This window comes from Calliphora vicina, chromosome 4, assembly GCF_958450345.1.
Source record: "Calliphora vicina chromosome 4, idCalVici1.1, whole genome shotgun sequence".
In the NCBI taxonomy this organism is placed as follows: Eukaryota; Metazoa; Arthropoda; class Insecta; order Diptera; family Calliphoridae; genus Calliphora; species Calliphora vicina.
In genome coordinates this window covers 93,579,714-93,605,700 of record NC_088783.1, presented here as the reverse complement: position 1 = coordinate 93,605,700, position 25,987 = coordinate 93,579,714, and the positions used below count along the sequence as shown (strand labels likewise).

The 25,987-nt window shown below is 33.4% G+C and overlaps 1 protein-coding gene across 1 annotated transcript in view; it reads left to right on the top strand.

Moving 5' to 3' along the window:
• Window positions 1-25,987, top strand: part of Cth (Cystathionine gamma-lyase) — a 94,275-nt gene that overhangs the window by 52,977 nt on the left and 15,311 nt on the right. Inside the window, exon 4 of the mRNA XM_065509899.1 lies at window positions 14,505-14,772. Coding sequence (XP_065365971.1) covers window positions 14,505-14,772 — 268 coding nt within the window. The remainder of the gene's footprint in view (window positions 1-14,504; window positions 14,773-25,987) is intronic.

The window sequence follows — 25,987 nt, the reverse complement described above, 5'->3', positions numbered from 1 at the left end:
CAGATCGTACTTTCCAGCCGCCCTTAACATAGGGAACAGACGCCAGATGGTACGGTTATGTTGCCTAGGTAACCCAACCACAGTCCCAGACCGACATCAAAAATGCAGACAGGAAATTTGTAGCCGCCCTAACTAAGGGAACAGACGCTACCAATTGAGGTCGTGATTTTACCAACACAACCAAAGCTTTGATGGTATGTGTTTGAGCACCACTGGTCTATAGGGAGATTAATGTTCTGTTTTTTAGAATGGTTTCCACCGGTCTTACGGGTGGAGGAATCCATACTGACACCTTAATGGTAGCTCCGAGGCGCGTATCACTCACAGTTTTAAGGCTGGATTAAGGACGCCAAGTTTCCCAACTGCGGTTCTTAAAGTCATCACCTTTGAAGGATACATCCTCCGAGTTACCATTATATATGGCGATCTCGTCCAAGAGTCTACCTTCAAGCAGCTGCCATTGATCTGTACTGATCTTCCCATCCGGATCATTCCGATCAATTATATCCGCCTGAATGTATACATCCTGACTTAAGGACTTCTTCACCTTCTTCGTTGACGAGGTGGGCTGGTCATCACCAGATCTAGCCCTTGGAAAAAATAATGGGGACAATCACTTCCTTTGTAATGAAATGTAAACTTTTCCATAAACATTATATTTTGTTGGCAAAAACGCTGAATATTTTTTTTACATTTTAAGAAGTATGGTTTTATATAAAATGTTATTTGCAAAATACATAATCAGCCCAATCTATCTATATTAATAAAAATCAAATGTCGTTCGCTGGTAATTGCATCAGTTGGTAACGGCTGCACCGATATGGCTAAATTTTTTTTAAATATTCGTAATAATCCAACTTAAGTTTCTACTGAAAGAAAAATTGACCACTCCTACTTTTAATCGTAGTAATCCAATTTAAGTTTTTCTAAAACAAAAATTGACGACGCCCACTTTTTTGATATATCTAAAATCGCAGAACGCCTGGACGGATTTGGGTAATTTTTTGTTTAAATGTTCTCAACAGAAAGAAAAATTGTCCACGCCCACTTATCAAATACATCTGAAAATATGTAACCAAAGGCAGTGACTTGGCTGAGTTGTTCATTAAGCCGTACATCTGCAAAATGGCCAAAATGTGTACTTAACTGAACCTGTTGATCGAACGCCATCTACAACATTGACCAGATGTTTAGAAATATGCTGAAATGATGAATTTGCCCGAACGCTGCTATACTTCGAAATGCCAAGATATTACTTGGAATCATTCGACAAAGAAATTTCAATGGCGGAAACAAGGAGTCTCATTTACAAAGCCCATCCAAGCAACGATGAGTGTTTCTATTTGCGTTTGCTATTAGTCAACGTTCGTGGCCCAACATCCTTCCGAGATTTACGAACTATAAATGTTGAATTGTGTAACGTATAGAGAAACGTGTCAACGCTTGCGATTGTTAGATAATGACACTCATTGGAAATACTCCCTCGGAGATGCAGTGCTTTCGTCAAATGCTCATCAAATACGAACATCTCAACATATGGAAAGCATGTTGAGATAAACCGAATGATTTGTGAAATAAGTACAAATATGCCATGTGTGATGATATCTTGCATCAGAAGCGTATTAGAACATCAAATACAAATTTGCAACTGGGCGAGGAAATTTTTCTACGAGGCTTTGATATTAATTGAGGACATGTGATTGATGATGTCGAAAAAGGTATTATCTGAGTTAGGAATGAGAGCTCCCAATCGTCCGATGCACGACGCATTTAATCAATAGTTGCGACGCGAAAAACAGTAAGATTGCGATGCCTTAAGGGAATCAGTTCGAACAATCGTTCCACTGTTGAATCGTCAACAAAAATATGCGTACGACACTCTTATGAAAGTTGTGAAAGATGGAACTGTAAGGATTTTTTTTGCACGCTCCCGGTTGAACTGGAAAAATTTTTGATGGCGTTAATGTTGTTGGAAGGCTATCGAACTGCTCATTCAGCACTCAAGTTACCATTGAATATACATCTCAATGAAAATCCAACATGCAACATTTCCAAGAACAGTGCGATGCAAGCAAACTGATCGTTTGGGATGAGTGTACAATGAGTGTAGAACAGTGCGATGATCAAAGTTTTCAGCAAGCAAAGTGTTCGTTTGGGATGAGTGTACAATGGTGTATAAAAAGTCTTTGAGGTGGCATTAGACAAAACGTTGCAATATTTATTAAACAATGAAAGCGGGTTTTCAGGTGCGATGATTCTGTTTGCAGGTGATTTTCGGCTAACATTGCCAATGATTCCACGGTCAACGCAAACCGATGAACTTAATGCATGTTTGAAGTCGTCGGCTGCAGAACGATCAATCTGGAGAAGTATTTTCCAAACAATTGCTGGACATTGGCAACGGAAAAATCCCGATTGACATTTAATTTCCCATCGCTTTCTGCCAGTTCACCGAATCAAAATCCGAACTCATCCGAAATGTGTTTCCAAACATTGCACAAAATTAGAAAAATCATGATTTTAAGATTTAAAGTGATATTGCTGTCGCATGTGTCGAATGATGACATACAAATCGGTGGATTCTGTTACTTCCCAAGATGATGTCGTCAACTATCCAACTCGCTGGAATTACCAGGATTACCGCCTCACAATATCCAACTTATAGTCTTTGTAATGGCACCCGACTTGCGATAAAAAACCTGATGCATAACGTTATCGAAGCAACAATACTTAAAGAAAGTACAAAGAACAAGACGTTTTGCCACCACGAATCCCTATGGCTCCACATAAGCATTATTTGTTTACGTGCCAGACAACAACAAAAAATGTCGTGTATCATCTTTTTTTTAACTATTTTTACACATTTTAAACAGCTTCTCACAAATTCACAAACTTTTTTTAATTTGGACAGGACAACGTCTGTCGGGTCAGCTAGTTATGAATAAAAATTCCCTGGCAGATTGTTGCCATTGAATTTGAATAGAAAAAATGAGGAAAAGGGAAAAACTCCCGGGGAATTTTTATTCATAATTGGACTGAATTAGAAAAATTGTGAATTCACTTGGGAACATTAATATGGCTTTTAAAACTTAAATTTTTTACATTGAATAATGGAAAATGGTAAAAATAAGTAATGATTATAAATCCGTTCATATCTGAATATCTTAGAGCTAGTTTCTGGGATAAAGATAATCTACATTCTTCGTTTAAACCTAAATTAAACTTAAAATTAAACTTAAAAAAAATAAACACCTATTGTTTATTTACTATATAATCTCGGTTTAACTGAGCATCATTGGTGTGTTAAACCTAAGTATAAAATGCCAAAGCACAAACAGATGAAAAATAAACAAATCAGCACAGCAACAGCTCTTTGTTTTGATTTGCTTTATTAGCATCAATATAATTTTTAATATACATCTACATTAGAGTGGGTCAATTTGTATGGAGCCAAAAAAATGCAACAAGCGGTTATCAAAATCGTAATCTACGATGAATTCTAAGAATGTTTGCCGAAGAAACCATGGGTCTAAAATCAAAATGGAGCTTCCCATTTTTAACGCGAAAATTTTCCTTTCGTATTTTATATTTTTGGGGCATTTCACGTCAAGTGAACCAACTTTTGAAATCGATGTCTTCCGATCATTCCGACCATTTTTCAACAAGATCGGTCAAGAACTCTCTGAGTTATAGGAGGTCAAAATTTGACATTTTGGCCAAACAGGTGTTTTTTTTATCCATATAACTTATTACCTATTGTTCTTAGCAAAATGTGTCCCAAATAGTTTAGATAGCTATTTATGCAATCTTTCGAAAAAAAAAATTAAAAAAATTAAATAAAATATTTTTGATTTTTTTTTTAAATCAAAAATATTTTTGACTTTTTTTTCAAAATGGGCCCTTTTTATTTTTTTTTAAGAAAGCTTAGGTCTTTTCCTAAGCGACCTATATGGTCGCTTAGTGGGATGCGAGTGGGATATCTATCAAAAAAAATATTTTGTAACTCAAGATTTAAAATTTTTGAATTTTTTTGCAAAATCAAAAACTTTGTTGACTTTTTTTTTTGCTCAGAAGAAAGCTTATGTGTTTTCCTTTAACACCCTTTTTGTCGCTTAGTGGGATGCGAGTGGGATATCTATAAAAAAATGTTTTGTAACTCAAGACATACAATTTTTTACTTTTTTTTGAAAAATCAAAAACCTTTTTGACTTTTTTTTCCAAAATGGACTCTTTTTTTATTAATTTTTTTCTCAAAAGAAAGCTTAGGTCTTTTCCTTTAAAACCTTTTTGGTCGCTTAGTGGGATGCGAGTGGGATATCTATCAAAATAAATGTTTTGTAACTCAAGACAAAGGTTTTTAAATTTGCACTATTTTAATTTTTTTCATATTTGTGTGTAAACCTTAAAAATTAAACTTACGCAGAGAAACTAGACACATTAGCCTTTCCGATGGTATGTAACATACCCAACTAAAATTTCATAGCCTCGATACTTATACTAAATCTCTAATAACTCAGTTTTATCAGCGAGATGATATGAGTCGCCTGATGCCAGGGATGAAAGACTGGATGTCTGTACGAATCGATGGCAAGAAAGTTCAAATGCAGAAGAGAATGGTTCTCTGTAACCTGAATGAATTATTCGCAACATTTCAATCTGAATACGAGGATGTCAAAATTGGATTCACAAAATTTACACAACTGAGGCCAAAACATTGCGTTTTGGCAGGAAGCAGCGGAACTCACACAGTATGTGTTTGTATTTACCATGAAAATGTTAAATTGATGTTGAAGGAAATCAACTTAAATTACTTAAAAGATGATTCATCAGAAGATTTACACCATTACCGCGATTGCCTTAAATTGACTATGTGCCCTAATGCTACAACTTCTTGCCACTTAGGTGAATGTTCGAATTGCCCGGAAACCACATCCATCAAAGAAAATTTAATCAACTCTTTTGATCGAGAATGTATTGAGGAGTTAAAATTTGAATCTTGGCTTCAGACTGAAAGATGCACACTGAATACCATAATTTTAAATGTGGATGATTTTGTGGAAGAACTGTGTGGAGGATTGCTAAATTTGAGAACCCATGACTTTTTAGTCAAAGAGCAGTGGTCATTCTTCAAGGACTTGAAAACACATTTGAAGTCTGGTGAATTCATTATTTCATTTGATTTCGCAGAGAACTATAAATATGTTCTTCAGGATTCCATACAAGCATTCCACTTCAATAACGACCAAGCAACTATATTCACAGTAGTTATTTACTACATGAAAGAAGAAAACCTGGAACACAAAAGTATGGCAATCATATCCGACGATTTAAAACATGACACCGTTGCAGTTTATGAGTACCAGAAGATAATACTAAATTATCTAAAATCAAAATTTACAGTAGAAAAGGTATACTACGTTTCGGACGGAGCTCGTCAACATTTTAAAAACAAAAGTAGCTTCGCAAATCTTACAGCTCATGAAAAAGATTTTGGAATGCCAGCTGAGTGGCATTTTAATCCTACTGCTCATGGTAAAGGAGCATGTGATGGTATTGGAGCAAACCTCAAAAGAAATGCAGCGAAGTATAGCCTCCAGTGCTCTCATCAAGATCGCATCTTAGATGCGACTGCTTTATTCCATTGGGCAAAGAATTATTGTAAAGAAACTAAAATAGTTTTTAGTAGCAAAGAGGATCATGAGGAAACATTGAAAACACTAAAGAGCAGATTCGATGCTGCGGTAACAATCGATGGCACTGCTCAATACCATGCTTTCATACCGCTTGTCGATGGAAGACTCAAATTAAAAAAGTTTTCTGCATCTACTCAATGCGATTTCTTTCCAAAGCCAAAAAAGAAGCCAGCAGCGAAATCAGTAGCTGAATCTAATAACGCCAAGAAAGGATTGACAAAAAAAAAGCAGCTAATAAAGGTGACAAATAAGGAGGATAAAAGTATGGATATTTGAAAATTTAAAAACTTCATAAATTAAGTGTAAAAATAGTTATTATATAAATTGATCTATTGTGATTAAGATTAAATTTTACTAAATTATTCATCTTTTTATTATTATTATATATTAAATTAATTATTATTACAAATAAATAACAAAATTAAATTATTCAACATTTCCATAGAAAAAAAGTGATTTTTATTCCTGAGGTTAACATATTATGGGTATTACAGTATCGAGGCTATGAAATTTTAGTTGGGTATGTTACATACCATCGGAAAGGCTAATGTGTCTAGTTTCTCTGCGTAAGTTTAATTTTTAAGGTTTACACACAAATATGAAAAAAATTAAAATAGTGCAAATTTAAAAACCTTTGTCTTGAGTTACAAAACATTTATTTTGATAGATATCCCACTCGCATCCCACTAAGCGACCAAAAAGGTTTTAAAGGAAAAGACCTAAGCTTTCTTTTGAGAAAAAAAATTAATAAAAAAAGAGTCCATTTTGGAAAAAAAAGCCAAAAAGGTTTTTGATTTTTCAAAAAAAAGTAAAAAATTGTATGTCTTGAGTTACAAAACATTTTTTTTTATAGATATCCCACTCGCATCCCACTAAGCGACAAAAAGGGTGTTAAAGGAAAACACATAAGCTTTCTTCTGAGCAAAAAAAAAAATTAAAAAATGGGTCCATTTTTTTAAAAAAAGTCAACAAAGTTTTTGATTTTGAAAAAAATTCAAAAATTTTAAATCTTGAGTTACAAAATATTTTTTTTGATAGATATCCCACTCGCATCCCACTAAGCGACCATATAGGTCGCTTAGGAAAAGACCTAAGCTTTCATAAAAAAAAATAAAAAAAAAAAGGGCCCATTTTGAAAAAAAAAGTCAAAAATATTTTTGATTTAAAAAAAAATATTTTATTAAATTTTTTTAATTTTTTTTTTCGAAAGATTGCATAAATAGCTATCTAAACTATTTGGGACACATTTTGCTAAGAACAATAGGTAATAAGTTATATGGATAAAAAAAACACCTGTTTGGCCGAAATGTCAAATTTTGACCTCCTATAACTCAGAGAGTTCTTGACCGATCTTGTTGAAAAATGGTGTCCGAATTACTATCCAATAGAACTAACATTGGTGCAAATTTCATCGCGATCGGAAGACATCGATTTCAAAAGTTGGTTCACTTGACGTGAAATGCCCCTTTTGTTTAAATATGCTAACATTTTATTAAGCCTTTTAAGAAACTTGACTATGTTTGGGATTGTTCGAAAGGAAAGAATGGAAAAAAGACGAATCTTTGCAAATGGAGGAGATTATCAATAAACTACATCCGAGGATGGTTACAAAATCTCATATTGTGGTACGATAACCTAAAACCGATATTTTGGGTCACAGTGGGGGAAATGAAAAATATAAAAAGGTGCAAATAAATTTTTAAGTTCTAAACCGATAATCCGATTTTAATAAAATTTCCCACGACTATAGAGGAGGTGTTGTTAGGCCTATGTTTTGAATTTGGACTTTCAACACTAAGTTGGGGTGGAGTCTCAAGAACCCAAATTGGGGTGTCTCGGGTATATTACAAATTAAAAATGATTTGAAATATTTGTATATATTTGGAATCTACTAGAAGCTACAAAAAATATTATCATTACATTATTTTATCTTTAATAGTTTACGAGTTATTCACCATTGAAAATTAAAATTTTATGTTTTTTACTTACCTTGGTCTGTATTTTTGCAAAATACGGATCCAAATCTCTCCCGATTTTTTGAAATATATATCCTTTTATTAACAATAAATTTATTAGTATTATAAGGAAAGAATTACTTCAAAATCGATACCAAGTCAAAAGTTATGAGCACTTAAATTAAAAAAAATAAAAATATTGTAAATTGTTTTTTCGCGATTTTTTTCGGAAAAAGTACTTATATTAATTTTTAGTTATACAGAAAATAAAAACCAAATAAATAATGCGTTTATATTTTTCTCAACGGTAAGATTTTGGGAAGTACTATAGAAGAAAAATAATTTCAATATTTGTATAAGTGCGTGGTCAAGAGCCTTCCAAAGTAGACCTATTTTTTATCTAAATTTTAAATTTATGCCAAATTTTCTCCTATCGCATAGCTGCTTTCAAAAAATTAAATCCTCTTTTGTAAGCCCCAATATGTTCTTAAATATTTTGCAAAATCAATTTATAGCCCGCATCTCAGTCCCGTCAACGGAGTCAAAAATCTAAAAAAAGCTATTTTTGGGATTTTTTAAAAAATCGCGAAAAAAAATTCTTTTTAATTTTTTTTAATTTAAGTGTACATAACTTTTGACTTGGTATCGACTTTGAAATAATTCTTTCCTTATAATACTAATAAATTAGTTGTTAATTAAAAAATATATATTTGAAAAAAATCGGGAGAGATTTGGATCCGCTATTTGCAAAAATACAGACCAAGGTAGGTAAAAATATAAAATTTTAAATTTCAATGGTGAATATCTCGTAAACTATAAAATATAAAATTTAGTTGTAGTAGTATGTTTTGTAACTCTCGTCTTGTAGATTCTACATATGTACAAATCTTTCAAATCGGATAGAGAACAAAAATTTGGCATCATTTTTAATTTTTAATATACCCGAGACACACCAATTTGGGGCCTTGAGGCTCCGCCCCACCTTAATGTTGAAAGCCTGAATTTAAAACATAAGTTCAGTAACAACTCCTCTATAGCCTTGAGAAATTTTATTAAAATCGGATTATCGGTTTAGAACTTACAAATTTATTTGCACCTTTTTTATTTTTCATTTCCCCCACTGTGACCCAAAAGATCGGTTTTAGGTTCTCGCACAACCACAATATGAGATTTTGTAACCATCCTCGGGTGAAGTTTATTGCTAATCTTCCGCATTTGCAAAGATTCATCTTTTTTGCCTTTCTTTCCTTTTAAAAAAGCCCAAACATAGTCAAGTTTCTTAAAATGCTCCATAAAATGTTAGCATATTTAAACAAAAATATAAAATACGAAAGGACAATTTTCGCGTTAAAAATGGGAAGCTCCATTTTGATTTTAGACCCATTTTTTCTTCGGCAAACATTCTTAGAATTCATCGTAGATTACGATTTTGATAACCGCTTTGTCGAGAAAAAAATTGACCCACTCTAATCTACATACTTTAATGTCACTTTTTCTTTTACAAACAAAATTATGTACGCGGTTGCTTTGTCCCCTTTTACAATGCAGAAATTGAAAGGCAGACATTTTTCTCATTCTCTTTTAAACTTGCCTAAACAGAAATTTTTCGTTACCTTTTTTCGTTCTTGATGCGTATGTCAAATGCATTTAAACATTGATGTGAGAAAAATTGGAAAAGAGATACAAAAAATGTCTAGTACAGATGGTCGTGTACTACACACTCTGTCTCTTCAACCCCTAGCCTACAAACTTCGTATGTCTGCCTTTCAACTTCTGCATTGTAAAAGGGGACTTTTTCTTATAAAATTTAAAGTATTGCCATATTTATATGAAAAATTTTGAGGAATAAACATGTGATTTGACTGAAAAGTATGGCAATGCTAACAAAATTAATCCAGTTAAAACAGTTAAACTCAGCTTAACACCCTGTTATATAAAACCTGAAACATATTTAGCCGGGATTTAACCAATGATTGTGTTTCTCACTAATGGATTAATTTTGTTAGCATTGCCATACTTTTCAGTCAAATCACATGTGCATTCCTAAAAGTTTTTCATATAAATATGGCAGTACTTAAAATTTTATAAGAAAAAGCAACCGCGTACATAACTTATTTTTGTTAAAAATTTTAACTCAAGGTGTATTCAATAAGGTGTTGTGTTTGAAAGTGTCAAAAATTTGTTAACTGTTGTTGACATTCGAAATATTTAAAATGAAAATAATAAAAAACTTAAAATTGTTTAAATAAATTTGTTCAAGCAAACAAAAACAATAATATTTGCAGAAACAAAATAAGCGATATTGCAAATTGTTTGGTAAAAATGCATCACATTTATAGCTTTTGCTGAATTTCAATACCAAACTCAGAAGAATTTGGTTGTGTATTTTGGACGTGGTTTTGTATTTAGGACAAACAGACGGACATACATTAATGGAATCACCTAGCTTTTAACCCCGCTCGCCGTTTTTAATATTAATGTGCTGTTTTTGTATAGCGAATGAGCGTTTTGAGGGGACGTTTTACATGTATTTTGTTTTTCTTACAATAACAAAACACATGTTAAATTTCCACTCAAAGTACTCGTTCGCTATATAAAAACAGCACATAAATCTTCAAAAAAAAAAAACAGTGTTAGAGCAAACTACAAATAATTGATTTTTTATTTGTTTGTTTTTAATATTTTTCATATAAAAACTTAAAATTTATTTATTTTTTAATTGTTTGTTTTTATATATTTTTTGACATTTTCAATCTCTTGGCAAATAACAAATATTGTCTTTGTTGCCGAGACGCTCTCACCTGATTAATGCGCCTTGTTTTAACTTTGTAAAAAAAGTGACATTAACGTATATATTATATTGATTTTAATAAAGCAAATCAAAACAAAAAGCTGCTGTGCTTTTATTTATTTTTCATCTGTTTGTGCTTTGGCATTTTATACTTAGGTTTAACTCACCAATGATGCTCAGTAAAACCGAGATTATATAGTAAATAAACAATAATTCCCCATTTACACTGTAAGATTTTTCGCGCATAAGATTTTATTATTCTTCTTTAAACTTGCATTCGCGTTTACATACAAAGATTTTTATTGTGTGTATTAGGTATTACGAACGAAAACACAAAACGAATTGCAAGTACATCAGAGTGTTTCTATGCCTCTTGCCTCTCTTGCCTATAAAGTAAACTTTTATGCGAGGAAAATCTGCATGTGTAAACGGCGACTAAGTGAGAAACACAATTTTTAGTTTAATTTAGGTTTAAACGAAGAATGTAGATTATCTTTATCCCAGAAACTAGCTCTTAATGTATCTAGCATAAATTGAATTGATTTAAATCTATTGCATTTAATTATTGGGCTCATAGCTTTTGTAGTTTCTGCAGTCTCTCTATTTTTAATTTGTGTAATATTTTTGTTAAAATTCTAAATCCTTAAACGTCTGGTTTTGAATGACAAATTATACAGAGTAAAAAAAAAGATAGCATAGGAAAATGTAGCCTTATATCCTTTTCACACTAGGGCACATCTAACATCAATTTGCAAATAAGTTCAAAGAATAATAACAAGAAGTGAAACGCTGTCAAAAAAAAACCTAAGTCGGTTGTCAAAAAAAAGAAACTATAAGAATGTATTCAAGGCGAATTTATACAAGGTGGAGTCAAACAGCTGATAATTTTTTCTTTTCTTTTTGGTTCTAACAACTGTCAAAGCTTGTTTTTATATTTAAATATCTACATATTCTAAGCTTATTAACAAAATATTTATTGTTTACATAAATAATTAAAGCCCTCACTATTCAATTATCTACACTATATTAAGTTAAAATACTTATTTGTTAAATTTTTCATTTTGGTTTTTTGACATTTGTTAAGACCAATCGTTGTTTTTGTAGAACTGACACCACCTTGTATGAATTCGCCTTGAATGTATTGGTATCATTTTATTTATATGTATTGGTTTTCAAACCACTTTCACCACACTCCTCAAACTCACAGGGTTGTAAAAAAGCGACCTCAAAAATTATAATAAAATTTTATTACAATTAAATTTAAAAATTCAAACAATTCTCAAATTATTTGAATTATATTTGATCTGGAAAGGTTTTATAAATAGATTTTTCCGCTTTTTATTCCATAATTTCTGCAAAAATTAAGTTTATTTGAATTTTTTTTATTAATTTCCGATACGAAATTTTACAAATATGTTTTTTTTAGTATTTATTTCAACCAAAGTATACCAAGTAGTCCAACTCTCTATTTTATAAATTTACTCTCTCACATATACGGATACTGTGTAAATTCAACACCCTTGTGAGATAATTATACACATCAAAAGTCGCGAAATTTTAACTATAAATTGTCCAATAAATATAGTTTGATACGTGTAAATTCACTAACACACATTAGCAGCACGTCCATTTCGCACAAACTAAAAAATATTTTTTTTTATTAATTTTGACGTTTTATTTTGTTTGTGGTAGGTTTTAAAATATAGAACAGAGTTTCAATTTTTGGTATTGAAAATAGAACAAAATTTAAATGAATAAAAATTTAAAAATTTTTTTAGAACTCTATGTGTCTAGTGAAAATTCAAAAGGCACCAACACATATACATTTTTGTTACTAACACATATTTAGACTTAGGTACTTTTTCACTAACACATGTATAGAGTTAGGTACTGCTGTCAAAGAGTTGGACTACTTGTAATACTTTGATTTCAACCCCCAAAAAAATAATGTCAAACCAATTAAAAAATATTTTTTTCGTTTGTACAAAATATACACGATTCGGTTATTTAAATGGTTTAAATGTGTGGAAAAAATTATAAAAATATGTGATGACGAAAGTGTGTGTTAGAAGTGCAATTTTCTAGAAAAAGTTTTGAAGTTAAATCTCTCTCTCAAGTGTGTTGAATTCACATAGTACTTGTATGTGAGAAGAGAGAGAAGTTGTTGTTGTAGAAAAAATGAGAGGCTTCCCTTCTTGTTATTCTTTGTTAACATATTCCCATAAGAATTACACAGTCACCACCAAAGAATAATATCAAGAAAAAAACCTAAGTCGGTTGTCAAAAAATTGTTTATATGTATTGGTGAAAAAACAACTTTCACCACATTCCTCAAACACACATAGTTGTAAAAAAGCGACCTTAAAAATTATAACAAAATTTTATTACAATTAAATTTAAAAATTCGAACAATTCTCAAATTATTTCTTTTATATTTGACCTAAAAAGGGTTTTTAAATAGATTTTTCATCTTTTTATTCAAAAATTTCTGCAAAAATTGAACTTATTTGAATTTTGTATTAATTTTCAATACGAAATTTTACAAATGTGTTTTTTTCAGTCAAAGTATAACAAGGTTAATTTAATGGTTTAAATGTGTAGAAAAAAATTAAAAAATTGTATGTGTTCGTGAAAGTGAGTGTTAGAATTGGAATTTTATCACAATTTTCAATAAAAAAATGTCAATGAAATTAAAAACAAAATATAACAAATATTTATGAAATATGAAAATGAGGACGACATTTTATTTGTTTGAAATACACAGATGGCGACTTTTGTCCATCTGTGTATGTATGTAAGTATATTGAGTGTCCCTTAGAATTAAATTTTTTGAAATGTTGAGACGGTACCCCCTGAAACCTTTCGTAATGACATAAAATACTACCAAAAAAATTTTAGCTTGTTCTAAGAAGGACAACCCGTGCCGACTTAGCGATTTAGTTTTGAGGTGCATTTACAAGGGGAAAAATGAATTTTTTTCAGTTGCCCTTCTTAGAACAAGCTAAAATTTTTTTTGGTAGAATTTTATGTCATTACGAAAGTTTTCAGGGGGTACCGTTTCAACATTTCAAAAAATTTAATTCTAAAAGATTTAGAGTGTCTTTTAGAATTAAATTTTTTTTTACATATTAAATAGTTTTAATTTTTATTGTAAAAAATAAAACCAGTTTAAAGTTGTCGTGTAAAATTGAAAACAATGGCAATTTAGATGATGCTAGATGTTACAAGTGTGAACAAATGTTTCATGTTTTCAACATCTTCCATACGTTTTCACACATGCAGCCACCTGCAGCTCACTGCCTACTGAATTTAGGTGGACAGTGATTTTCGACACTTTCATACAAGTGATTGAAAAATTTACCAGAAGGTGGTAAAATAATAAGTATATTTTTAACTTATTTTATGTATTTTTGTAAAAGAAAATAGTACAAATGGCCACTAATGCTTATCGTTTTTGTAAAAATAGCAATTTCATTCGTTTTTATAAATAAAATTGTTACTAATATCTATAAAAATTGTTAACCTAACATTTTCCCCAGAAATGTTTGTATTTGAATATCATGGTATCAATAAAAATAATAAAATTTGGTTTCAAGCCGCAAATGGACTTAAAAATAACAAATGCTGATAAAAGGTTTATTTATCAAATTAGCTGTAATTTTTTTATATTTGTGGCATATTGAAGACATCATTCTCCTTCGCTAACATTTACAAAATTAACTTTTACTTGCATGTGTAAACGCAGCGTAAAAACCCCATTATTTGGAACTATAAAACTGTCTCGGAAATGCATTAGAGCAAGTGTTTTCTCCTGCTCTAAATTTTTTTACCACATCGTTTATAACATTTGTTCACTACTTCGAAAACCAGACTAGAGCATGTAAAAATAATTAAATTTTAATTTAAAAATGCGAATATATCGTAAACTATAAGAGATAATCTATAGCTAGGTACTTTTAAAACTTAACTATTACATTCAATATATAGTAAAATCTATCGGCTCAAACAAAATCAAACAATTATCTTAATTATTTGTTTAAATAAATTAATATATGCTTTTTTCAGCTAGTTTGGGTGGAAACGCCGACGAATCCATTGACCAAAGTTTGTGATATACAAGCTCTAAGCAAAATAATACATGAATCCGGAGATATAATATTTGCCGTTGATAATACATTTTTAACATCCTATTTCCAACGGCCACTGGAATTAGGTGCAGATATGGTATGTTATTCTTTAACAAAATATATGAATGGTCACACAGATGTCGTTATGGGAGCTGTAACTATGAATTCTGAAGACTTATACCAAAGGTTGAAATTTCTTCAAAATGGTAATATTTTCATTATTTTTTTTTATTTCACAATAATACTACACTAATCAATGAAATATAATGTTTCTTCAATTGGAATGCGTTAAAAACAAAGACCGGAAAAGTTTCGTATATAGGTTAGGTCATATATCCATAGAATCGGTACTGAGAGGGAAAAATTCTAAGTCTGTTGTCAAAAAACGTGAGAATGTACAAAGAATAATAACAAGAAGTGAAACGCTGCCAAAAAAACCTAAGTCGGTTGTCAAAAAAACCTAACTATAAGAATGTATTGGTATCATTTTATTTATGGGGAATTTCACGTCAAGTGAACCAACTTTTAAAATCGATGTCTTCCGATCGGGAAGTGTCTGTGTCTGAATAGTAATTCAGACACAATTTTTCAACAAGATCGGTCCAGAACTCTCTGAGTTAGAGGGGGTCAAAATTTGACATTTTGACCAAACATGTGATTTTTCTCATCCATGTAACTTATTACCTATTGTTCTTAGCAAAATGTGTTCCAAAGATTTTTTTTTTGCAAAATCGAACTTTTTTCAAAAGGGGTCCTTTTTTATTTTTTTTGCTCAAAAGAAAGCATAGATCTATTCCTTTAAGAGCTTTTTGGTCTCGTAGTGGGATACCACTACTTGACGTGAATCCCCCTTATATGTATTGGTTTTCAAACCACTTTCACCACACTCCTCAAACACACAGAGTTGTAAAAAAGCGACCTTAAAAATTATAACAAAATTTTATTACCTTTCCAGATTAAATATAATTCAAATAATTTGATCTGAAAAGGTTTTATAAATAGATTTTTGCGCTTTTTATTCCATAATTTCTGTAAAAATTAAGTTTATTTGAATTTTTTTTTATTAATTTCCAATACGAAATTTTACAAATGTGTTGTTTTTAGATTTTATTTCAACCCTTAAAAAATTAATGTCAAAAAAATTAAAAAAATATTTTTTTCGTTTGTGTTAAATATACACGTTTCGTTATTTAAATGGTTTAAATGTGTGGAAAAAATAACAAAAATATTATGTGATGGTGAAAGTGTGTGTTAGAATTGCAATTTTGTGCAATTTTCAAGAAAAAGTTTTGAAGCTAAATCTCTCTCAAGTGTGTTGAATTCACACACTACTTGTATGTGAGAAGAGAGAGATGTTGTTGTTGTAGAAAAAATGAGAGGCTTTCCTTCTTGTTATTCTTTGAGAATGTATTAGTACAAAGTTTCGAGGTTGTACTGGTGCCTTTTTAATTTTCACCAGACACACAGAGTTCTATTCAAATGTTTAAATTTTAATTTATTTAAACTTTCTTCTATTTTCAATACCAAAAATTTAAACTATGTTCTATAAATTAAATTCTACCACAAATAAAATTAAGTGTCAAAAATTTATATATTTTTTTTTTCATTTGAGCAAAATTAACGTGGTTCGGAAATAAAAGTGTACTGTAAATTGTTAAAAAAATCATAAAATAGTGTATAGAAGTGTAATAAAGTGGTTCGGTCTGCATTTAGTCGGAAAATCAAAGGTAAAATTTCAAGTATTTTGATGTGTTAATTTCTCTCACAAGTATGTTGAATTCACATATCACAAGTACGCTGCGCCTTTAGTTGTACCCTATGGGTTAAAGGTAAGGTTTCCAGGCAGCCACGAAATGAAGAAAAAGAAGAGCAGCTCACATGGGTCCAAGCAATGGTCCCTTTGTGTTACCTGAAAGTAGAAGAAAACAGATGAAAGAGGGACAGATATAAGTGAAAATAGAGAAGGAGAAGATTGAAAAAGTTAAGATGGAGATGTCTGAAGAGAGAGGGAGGAGATCTTAAAAGTTACGTGCCAATGAGTCGGCGGAGTATTAGGTCACTCTAAAGAGATCCCGTGTCTGGTCTTTTTGACCAATTACTACTTCCTATAAAGGCATTAAATGCCCTCAAGCCTCATATTCGATAGCTCAGAAAGACTATTTAGGGAACGATGTCTCAGAAACCTTAGGCGTAGATCTCCTAATGCCGGACAATGACAAAGAAGATGAAAAATAGTCTCATCCTCCTCCTCGTTTTGACAACTTCTGCAGAAGTCGTGGTATGGCAAACCAAGTCTCCTAGCGTGGTTACCAAAGGTGCAGTGTCCAATTATGACCGCCACTACATCACTCAATTGTGAGCGTGTAAATCCATGAAGATGTGTTGTTCGTCCCCGATTTAGTCGAGGCCATATCGTCCTGGTTATAGTGCATGTGGGTTCACAATCCCATCTTGCCTGAGCGAGCTCATAGTAGAAGTTACTAATTTGTAGCTTGCATTTGGATAACGGAATCCCACATAGGAAATCTATGTCTCCGTCAGGTAACACGGCGCCTTTTTTCGCCAGATAATCATCAACACAGTTGCCCGTAGTATCCCCGTGTCCCCGTACCCACTTGAGTACGACTGTTGAATGTCTCGCCATCCTGTTTAAGGATGCCCGACATTCCTGGACTAAATTAGATGTTGTGTATACACCTGTTAGGGATTTTATAGCGGCCTGACTGTCAGTATATATACGAATATACCTGTATGATATCTTGTTATAACTAAGCCAGTTAGCCGCCCTTTTGATGGCTGATATTTCAGCCTGAATAATGCTACATTCATTTGGAAGTCTAAAAGATAACCTAATGTCGAGTTCCCGAATGTAGACACCTACGCCAACTCGATCTCCCTTCACAGAACCGTCCGTATAGACTGAGAGACCCGTTGTGTCATGTGAAGGTCCGTCCATTGCTTCAGTATCGTACGGAATTGAGAAATCGAAATTCCTCGCTATGAAGGGACTAGAAATGCAGTAATCGGTATTCTCCGGAAGAGTCTGAATACTACCTATTATGCTGGCGTGACCGTATGGAGCGTGTTTCCAAGCCCCAATCGCGTTTAGCATAAAGGCAGAAGTAAATGCTATTTTTCTTGCCATTAGATCCAAAGGGATCCAGTTCAATATAGTAAAGAGCTACTTTGTTGCCGTCGTTCTTAGAGCTCCTGTTATCAGGATTGCCATTCTTCTTAAAACTCTCTCGAATAGCATGCACGTCGAGCCATTGTCTAATGCCTTCCACCAGACAGAAACTCCATAAAATAGTGTCGGCTTAATGACCGTATCACATAGCCAGTTAACGAATTGGGGTCTAATACCCCACTGCGTACCTAACGCCTTCTTACAGACATACATAGCCGTCAATGCTTTTGACGTCCTTGAAAGGTTATTGGGTTTCCAGGATAGATTACTATCCAGAATAACTCCTAAGTATTTTGCATTGTCCGATAGTGTTAGTTCAACACCATTTAATCGGGGAAGCGAGAAATGAGGAATCATGTACCTTCTTGTGAACAGTACAAGTTCAGTTTTGCTTGGGTTAACACTCAATCCACTGTCCGTACTCCACCGACTTAGTATACTGAGTGCGTGTTCCAGGCGTTGTGATATCGTGTCCAAGTGGATCCCAGAGACTGCCACCGCGACGGCATCCGCGTAGGCGACAGTTTTATAACCCAAGAGATCCAATTTCCTGAGCCGACAATTTATGGCCAGATTCCACAGAAGTGGTGATAAGACGCCTCCCTGCCGTTCCCTTTTAGGAACGAATGATCCTGTATCGTAGAAGGTTCGTGATGAACCTTACAGTTGATTGGTCTAGAACAGAGCTAGGCATTTCGTATGCACGCGTGCTTTTCGGCCATTACTAAATTTACAACAACGTACTCACACATATTAAAAACTCATTCAGTCTCGTTTGAGCGTTCATTGAAGAAGGTTGTGTTGTCGCATGTTTCTTGCTTTTGTACATGAAGATTACTAATGCAGGGATGAAAAACTTAATATTTTTAACATCAACGTATGGTGTACGTTTTTAGAATTATAAACTTTTGCTAAATAAACTTATTTTTAACGAATTTTAATCTAAAATGCTTTCTTAAATCGATATAAGTAAAGATGTCTAACAGAAATTTGAAAATATTAGTTTTAATTAAAGTACCACCATTTCAAAATTAAAATTTCCATGCCTGTGTTGTAGTGAATATGAGAGTATAAATTTTTCTCTTTTCTTATTTTTCGCTCTTGCAACAACTGACCAATCGCATGTGTTGCCGGGCTCTGGTCTAGAACAAGATCCTGTAGAGCTGAAACAATAGTTGCAGATTCTACGTTATTGAAGGCTCCTTCTATATCCAGAAAGGCCACTAGTGAGAAATGTCGATGATTCCACAAAGTATACAGAGGCGTCAAATTTGACAGTTCAAAAACACTAACAGTTCAAAAAAACAGTTCAAATCGATAGAAAGAGATAAAAAATTTGCGTTTTAATACAGATAGTGCGTTAAAACAAACAACTATATAAATAAGCACAAAACCAAACCAGTTGAAATTGTTTCGAGCGAAAGAGACAAATATATTTTTTTTTGTCGTGTCGCCTCTGTATACTTTGTGCTGATTACACGACTTCAGCAGCAAAAACATTACTATGTGTGCTGCTTACGCATTGTCAGTTTCGAGTTTTGTTTTTCGTACTACGCAGCGTAACAAAAACTGCTAGCTCGACTGAATAGCACAAAGTATACAGAGGCGTCAAATTTGACAGTTCAAAAACAATAAAATCAGCTTTTATTGAAATTGTTTCGATAGAAAGAGAAAAAAAATTTGCGTTTTAATACAGATAGTGCGTTAAAACAAACAACTATATAAATAAGCACAAAACCAAACCAGTTGAAATTGTTTCGAGCGAAAGAGACAAATATATTTTTTTTGCCGTGTCGCCTATGTATACTTTGTGATGATTCTTTCAAGGGTTTTCAGCAAGAATGATGATAGACTTATTGGTCTGAAATCGTTTGCTTTAGTGTGTGACACTTTCCCTCCTTTCGGAATGAATGTCACAGTGCATTCGGTCCACCGTTTTGGTATGTACGATCATGCAAGACAGGCATGATAAATAGTTATCAGCCAAGGAGTGACTAGATCTATATTATTCTGTAGATCAGCGGGTATTATATCATCTGGGCCCGGAGACTTATAAGAGTCAAAACTCCGTATGGCTCATTTTATCAAATGTTCGTCAATTATATTTGACGGAGTTGTCCGATTGTTCGGTTGGGATGCACTAGCCATGTCTGGAGGCAAATTCCCCAGAAAATGAGTGTCCATGAGTACGTCTAGTGTCTCACGTCCATCAGTAGTCCACCTACCATCCTGTTTCTGAATATAACCTTGAACAGTTGGTGTTTTCGGCAAGATGGAACTTTCGACGCCGCTGCAGAAATTCCTCCAGGACTTACGTTTCGCGCTTCTACCTGATTCTTAAATTTGTTCAACATAGACTTGTACATTGACCAGTTGCCTGATCTTTTCGCCTCGTTGAATAGTTTACGACAACTACGCCTAGTGTTCGATATGTCTAAAGACCACCATGGAGGTCTTACCTTTCCTCTGCGTGCAGAGGGAGTGAGAGAAAGTGTGAGCTTTTCCACAGCGGTTTCAATGTCCCTAGTGTCACCTATAAGAGGGGGTGAGGGAAGTAAACCATAAAGGATCCGCCTATGATCATCCCATTTGGTTTTCCTCCTATTTAGAAAAGGCTTTTCCTTTTCAACTTCCAATTCTATTAAGAATGTCAGATACCTATGATCCGACAGAGAGCAATCATCTGAAACCTTCCAATTCCTTATGAGTTGCGAGTGGCTTGCACTGACAAGCGTAATGTCCAGAACTTCCTGCCTATTTGCTACCACGAAAGTATGTTCTGAACCTCGTTCGTTTATATCTGAGCTACCCCAGATTGTGTGGTGAGCATTTGCGTCAGCTCCGATAATTACCGAAGTTCTGGCCCGGTTTGCAGCACGCATCATATTAGATACCAGCTTGTTTGGTGGTGGTTCAACCTGGTCGTGCGCCATATAACTTGAGAGCAGCCACACCTTACCTGCACCTGTCTCTCAAGCAGCAGCTACTGTATCTTCATCGCTATAGTCAGGAAGAATGATGATATTAAGATGGTTCTTAGCCAAAATACAAGATCTTATTTTACATATGCGTCTTATGTACACAAGTTTGTACTCTTTGGCGTTGAGTCCACGTATTTCGCCATTGTGTATCCACGGCTCCTGGACCAACGCAATGTCGTCCCCATATTTAGCAATGTGGAGGAGCAGGGCAGTCGAAGCTGCTTTAGAGTGGTGAAGGTTCACTTGGATCGCCTTCGCCATGGTCTGGATCGTATATGACCGTAACGTCGACGTCTTCTGGGTCTGATTCCAGAAGAACATCTTCATCCTCCACATCGCCCAGAGTGCAGAATAGGTCCCAAACCATACTGGAGTGTGATTGGGTCTCCATTTTTTCCTCAGAGCTAGCGGGGTCATCCAGTTTGTCTTTGCAGTCCATATCCTGCGGAGCTTCCAGTTTAACACCGGAAGTTTCGGGGTCGAGCTTGTCGTCAAAAAAACCTAAGTCGGTTGTCAGAAAAAACCTAATTATATGAATGTAATATATTGTTTATATGTATTGGTGAAAAAAACACTTTCACCACACTCTTCAAACACACATAGTTGTAAAAAAGCGACCTTAAAAATTATAACAAAATTTTATTACAATTAAATTTAAAAATTGCAACAATTCTCAAATTATTTATTTTATATTTGACATGGAAAGGTTTTATAAATAGATTTTTCATCTTTTTATTCAATAATATCTGCAAAAATTAAACTAATTTGTATTAATTTTCAATACGAAATTTTACATATGTGTTTTTTTCAGTTTTAATTTCAACACCCAAAAGTCTAATGTCAAAAAAAATTAAAAAATATATATTTCGTGTGTGCAATTAAGCATGTTTCGGTTAATTTAATGGTTTAAATGCGGCAAAAAAATTAAAAATTTGTATGTGTTTGTGAAAGTGTGTGTTAGAATTGCAATTTTCAATAAAAAGTTTTGAAAGTGTGTTGAATTCACATACTACTTGTATGTGAGAAGAGAGAGAGGTTGTTGTTGTAGAAAAAGAGAGAGCCTCTTTTTTTACAACAACAGGTTTGTGGTTTTGTTTTGTATATGGGTTGTAACAGTACGAAAAAAGATATTAAAATAAAATAAATACTCATGAACATGTAAATAACTAAGATCTTTAAAGCGCATTCAAAAGAAAAACTAAGTAATATGTGTGGGAGATTTGACATCAAGTGAACCAACGTTTGAAACCGATGGCTTCCGATCGGGATGAAATTTACACCATGGTTAGACCTATTGGTAATTTAGACACTATTTGGGACAAATTTTTCTAAGAACAATAGGTTATAAGTTACATGAATGAGAAAAACCACCCGTTTGGCCAAAATGTAAAATTTTGGACCCCCTCTAACTCAGAGAGTTCTGAACCGATCTTGTATAGCATCCTAAATATATCAAGAACACTTTTAAAAATTGTAGAAGTTACAAACGAAATGACGAAGGTGAAGTGTATAAAAACAACAACGCCAAGCGAAACAAAACACAAATAAAAGAAACAAAATACGCAAAGCAATGAAACCAACACACATCCAAACATACGTTTTGTTGCTTTTTTATCAAAGCATGCAATAAATTGACTTTTTTTGATGAAATTGTCTCGGAGTTTTGCTCATATCTCCTTTATTTATGGACGGATTTTGATGATTTTGAATAGGAAACTTCTCAAAAGCATATGTTTCGGCGTATATCCGTTTCAAATCAATAAAACTAAAAACACAAGAATTATTAAATGGTTAAATTCAAAATAAAAGAGCAGAATCTCTTTCCTTTATTAAAAATAAAATTTTACCTTTTTTCTATGTATTAATCACGAAGTGCAATAAAGGGCTTCTAAAAGATGATTGAAGCATAAACTTATTTCTAAGTAGTTGGTGACAAACAAAGTTTAAATACCGTTAACGGTTAACTCGTTGAAAATAGTTTCCAATAATGGTGTAAACTTAAGTAGTAAACAAATAGGATTTACACTTAGCAAAAAAATACCGAAAATAATAGATTTGTACTTAAACATTGCCGGCCACCTTGCAACACATAAGAGTGTTGTAATTAAATAATAACTAATTTGAGCCATTAAGGACTCCTATTGAAATAAATTCGACGATTGAGCCATTAAGGACTCCTGTGGACTGTAGTAAATGTATATATATATTTTTTTTCAAATAAATGTGAGTCATTAAGGACTTCTGTTGTTTTATTAAATTTTGAGCCATTAAGGACTCCTGTTGCGATCAAAGAGATCGTTACTTAAATTAATATGTGGATAATCCCGAAATAATTCATCCAAAAATGGTGTATTGAGCAAGTGGAAGCCCAGGGCTCGTATGTATTTTCCCTTTTAAAATAAGCGGAGCCCGAGTGATTAAATGTTGGATCAGCTAATTGAAACCTTTGGAACGATTCCAATATCGAATCCGGCACTGATACTGGAGGAGTCTTGATGCGGTTCATTCTCTGAACTTTAGCCTTTATATAGGGGCGTTGAGATGAGTCATGAAGTGACTCGATTTCCAACCTACGGTACTCATTACTATCAATTTTAATCATCGGTAAGTGAAGTTTGGCTGTCATTTCAGCACATATGTTTTGACAGCATAAGTCTAAAACAGAACGTAATACAACTTTAGATTTTTCCAAACATAGCTTGACTTGCAAAGTCGGCGAAAATGAAACGGCCTGACGTATTGGCATCTGATTTAAATTGGAAATCGGTCGCTTTTGAGTCTTCGAGGTGGTATGAGAATGGAGTAAGGAATTATGGTTATTTTTACAATATTTTCAGGAGGCAATACTCTTGCAATTTTGGCTTGTATATCCGCTTGACAAACAGCGGGAGCACATTCTATGTAACGCTACAGTTCGTAGCTTGCGTTCCATACTCATGTCCCTGAATTTGTAGCAAAATCGAAGAGGATGGTTCTTATTGCAAATGAGACATTTGCGATTTATTCGATTGTTCAAAGAATGGGATGGTTTGTAGGTGGAACTATGGATGGTTCCATTTCAACTATTATAGTTGTCGTATTGCTATCAATGATGTGACGTTTGCTTCCGAAATGGACGGAGTTGGCATAGGCTTTGTGTTATCTAGCGTTGCTACTTTTATTGAATCGATGCGGTATTGACGACATCCATCGCATCATCGTAGTCCAAAAGACCACCATCAAACAAATCGGTAGCAACATCCATAGGTTTAGTACCAGCGTCCATTTTCTAGTAAAAAGAAAGGTTAGTAAAAGAAAATTGATATAAAAGTGATAAGTGAATTAAGCATACAAAACAACAAGTTTGGTTATTGGTAGATAAACGACACCATTTGATGTGCGAACATCCGCGGCGCGAACGCACGTAAAACGATAACAGAAGTCTCCAAATTAATACTTCTATCTAAAGGAGAACCAACACGAATAGTACAAATATTTCTCGAAGTTGTAGAAGCTTCCTCATGAACACCGGAAATCGTTACATTCGTAGAATGTGACGGAAGTCGCAGTTGATTTCGCAAATGTTCCGAAATGAAAGATGCTTCTGAAGCTGGGTCGATTAAGGCCCTTGCCGGATACGTGGTATCATTGCAAATAATGGAAACCATAGCAGTTCCCAATAACACAGACGAATTCTGTGATATATGAAAGACTTGGCGATTCACATTACATAGAGCGGAAGTAGTTGACATCTATGATGTCAATTCAGTCGATCGAACAACTGGTATCGATGTAGTATTATTAGCTGGGAACGATGGTGCAGAATTATTAACTGGTGACGAATTATTATCTACCGTTTCACGATGAAGTAGGGTTCATCGAAGTTCACTCCTACAATCCTTAACTTCGTGTGTCCTCGCGAGACAATTAACGCAACAGTGAAACTTTTTGACTGTAGCAAATCTCAGAGAGAGACATTCATTTAAACTGACGACAAAAACGTAATAAATGACCCTGGATATTACATAAAATACAAGTATTCGATGTACTTGTATTTGAAACATGAGCCTTTACCTTCCGTTCATTGCCTTTTATGTCAGTTTCGGAATGCGAATGCAATCTAAAGTTTGAATTATTTCTGTTAAAAACATGTCCAGATCTTTCCATAAAGATAAGACAGTCTTATCCTTAATACTTTGTTCCCAAAGTGTAACTGTCTGAGAGGGTAGTCGCTGTATACAAATAAAAACTATTTTCGCATCACAATTTTGAGTGGAAACTCATAAACTGACATAGCAGTTAAGAAACCATTTATTCCGCGCTGTTACTTTTTGAGTGATGAAATAGTTTCCGTAGTTACCATATCCAAACCAAACAAACACTTCAATTGATTATTAACTCACATTCGTGGATTTTCGTACACCTCCCTTAAATTTCTCCATGTGATATCGAAACCTGCATTAGTCAACGGACATTTAAATACAATCTCTCTTGCCTCATCAGCAGTTCTTTTTACCAAATAACATAATCTCTCAATATTACTGAGGCGGCTGTTGTTAATATACAAAGCAGTAAAAATATCCCTAAATGTAGGCCATGAAAGATAATCACCACTAAAGATGTCCGTATCACACGGAAACGGTAAATTATGACAGACGTTATCGAATTTTAATTCACTATTTTCGGCAGAGGAATCTTTGGGTTTCGACTTAGCCTCTAACTCATCAATATTGATCTTCATTGTCTTTGAACTCCGCGCAAAAATATTAAGGGTACTCTGATATTTACTTTCAGCCGCTTGAATGTCCTCTGGCTCTGCGGCATCAGATGATTCAAGATCATCCAAACACTTTTCGAAAGTAATCTTCACTTTTTCCCATAGTAATTTCAATTCACTATATACAACTTCTATATAGTAGACGTGATGTTCCTCTTCGCGAATTGTACTAAAATTTGCATCAAATTTAATAACAGCGTCTGATGCGCGTATAAAATGTTCAAGAGGTGTCAATGGCATTTTCAAATTCTCAAATAGAATATCAGTAAAAGAGTGAACAAACACACAAACAATGATGCGAAGTTTAAAATTTACAAAAAAAATGCAAATTTATATTAATTTTATAATAAAAAATCGTAATAGTCAAATCGACCGTCCATAGAGTGACTATTGAAGCATAAGAAAAAGAAGGAAGAAGAATATATGAATCTCACAAAGCAATTACCGACACAAAATAATATTAATAAAATTCAACAAAATCACCGTAAAGTGCATCA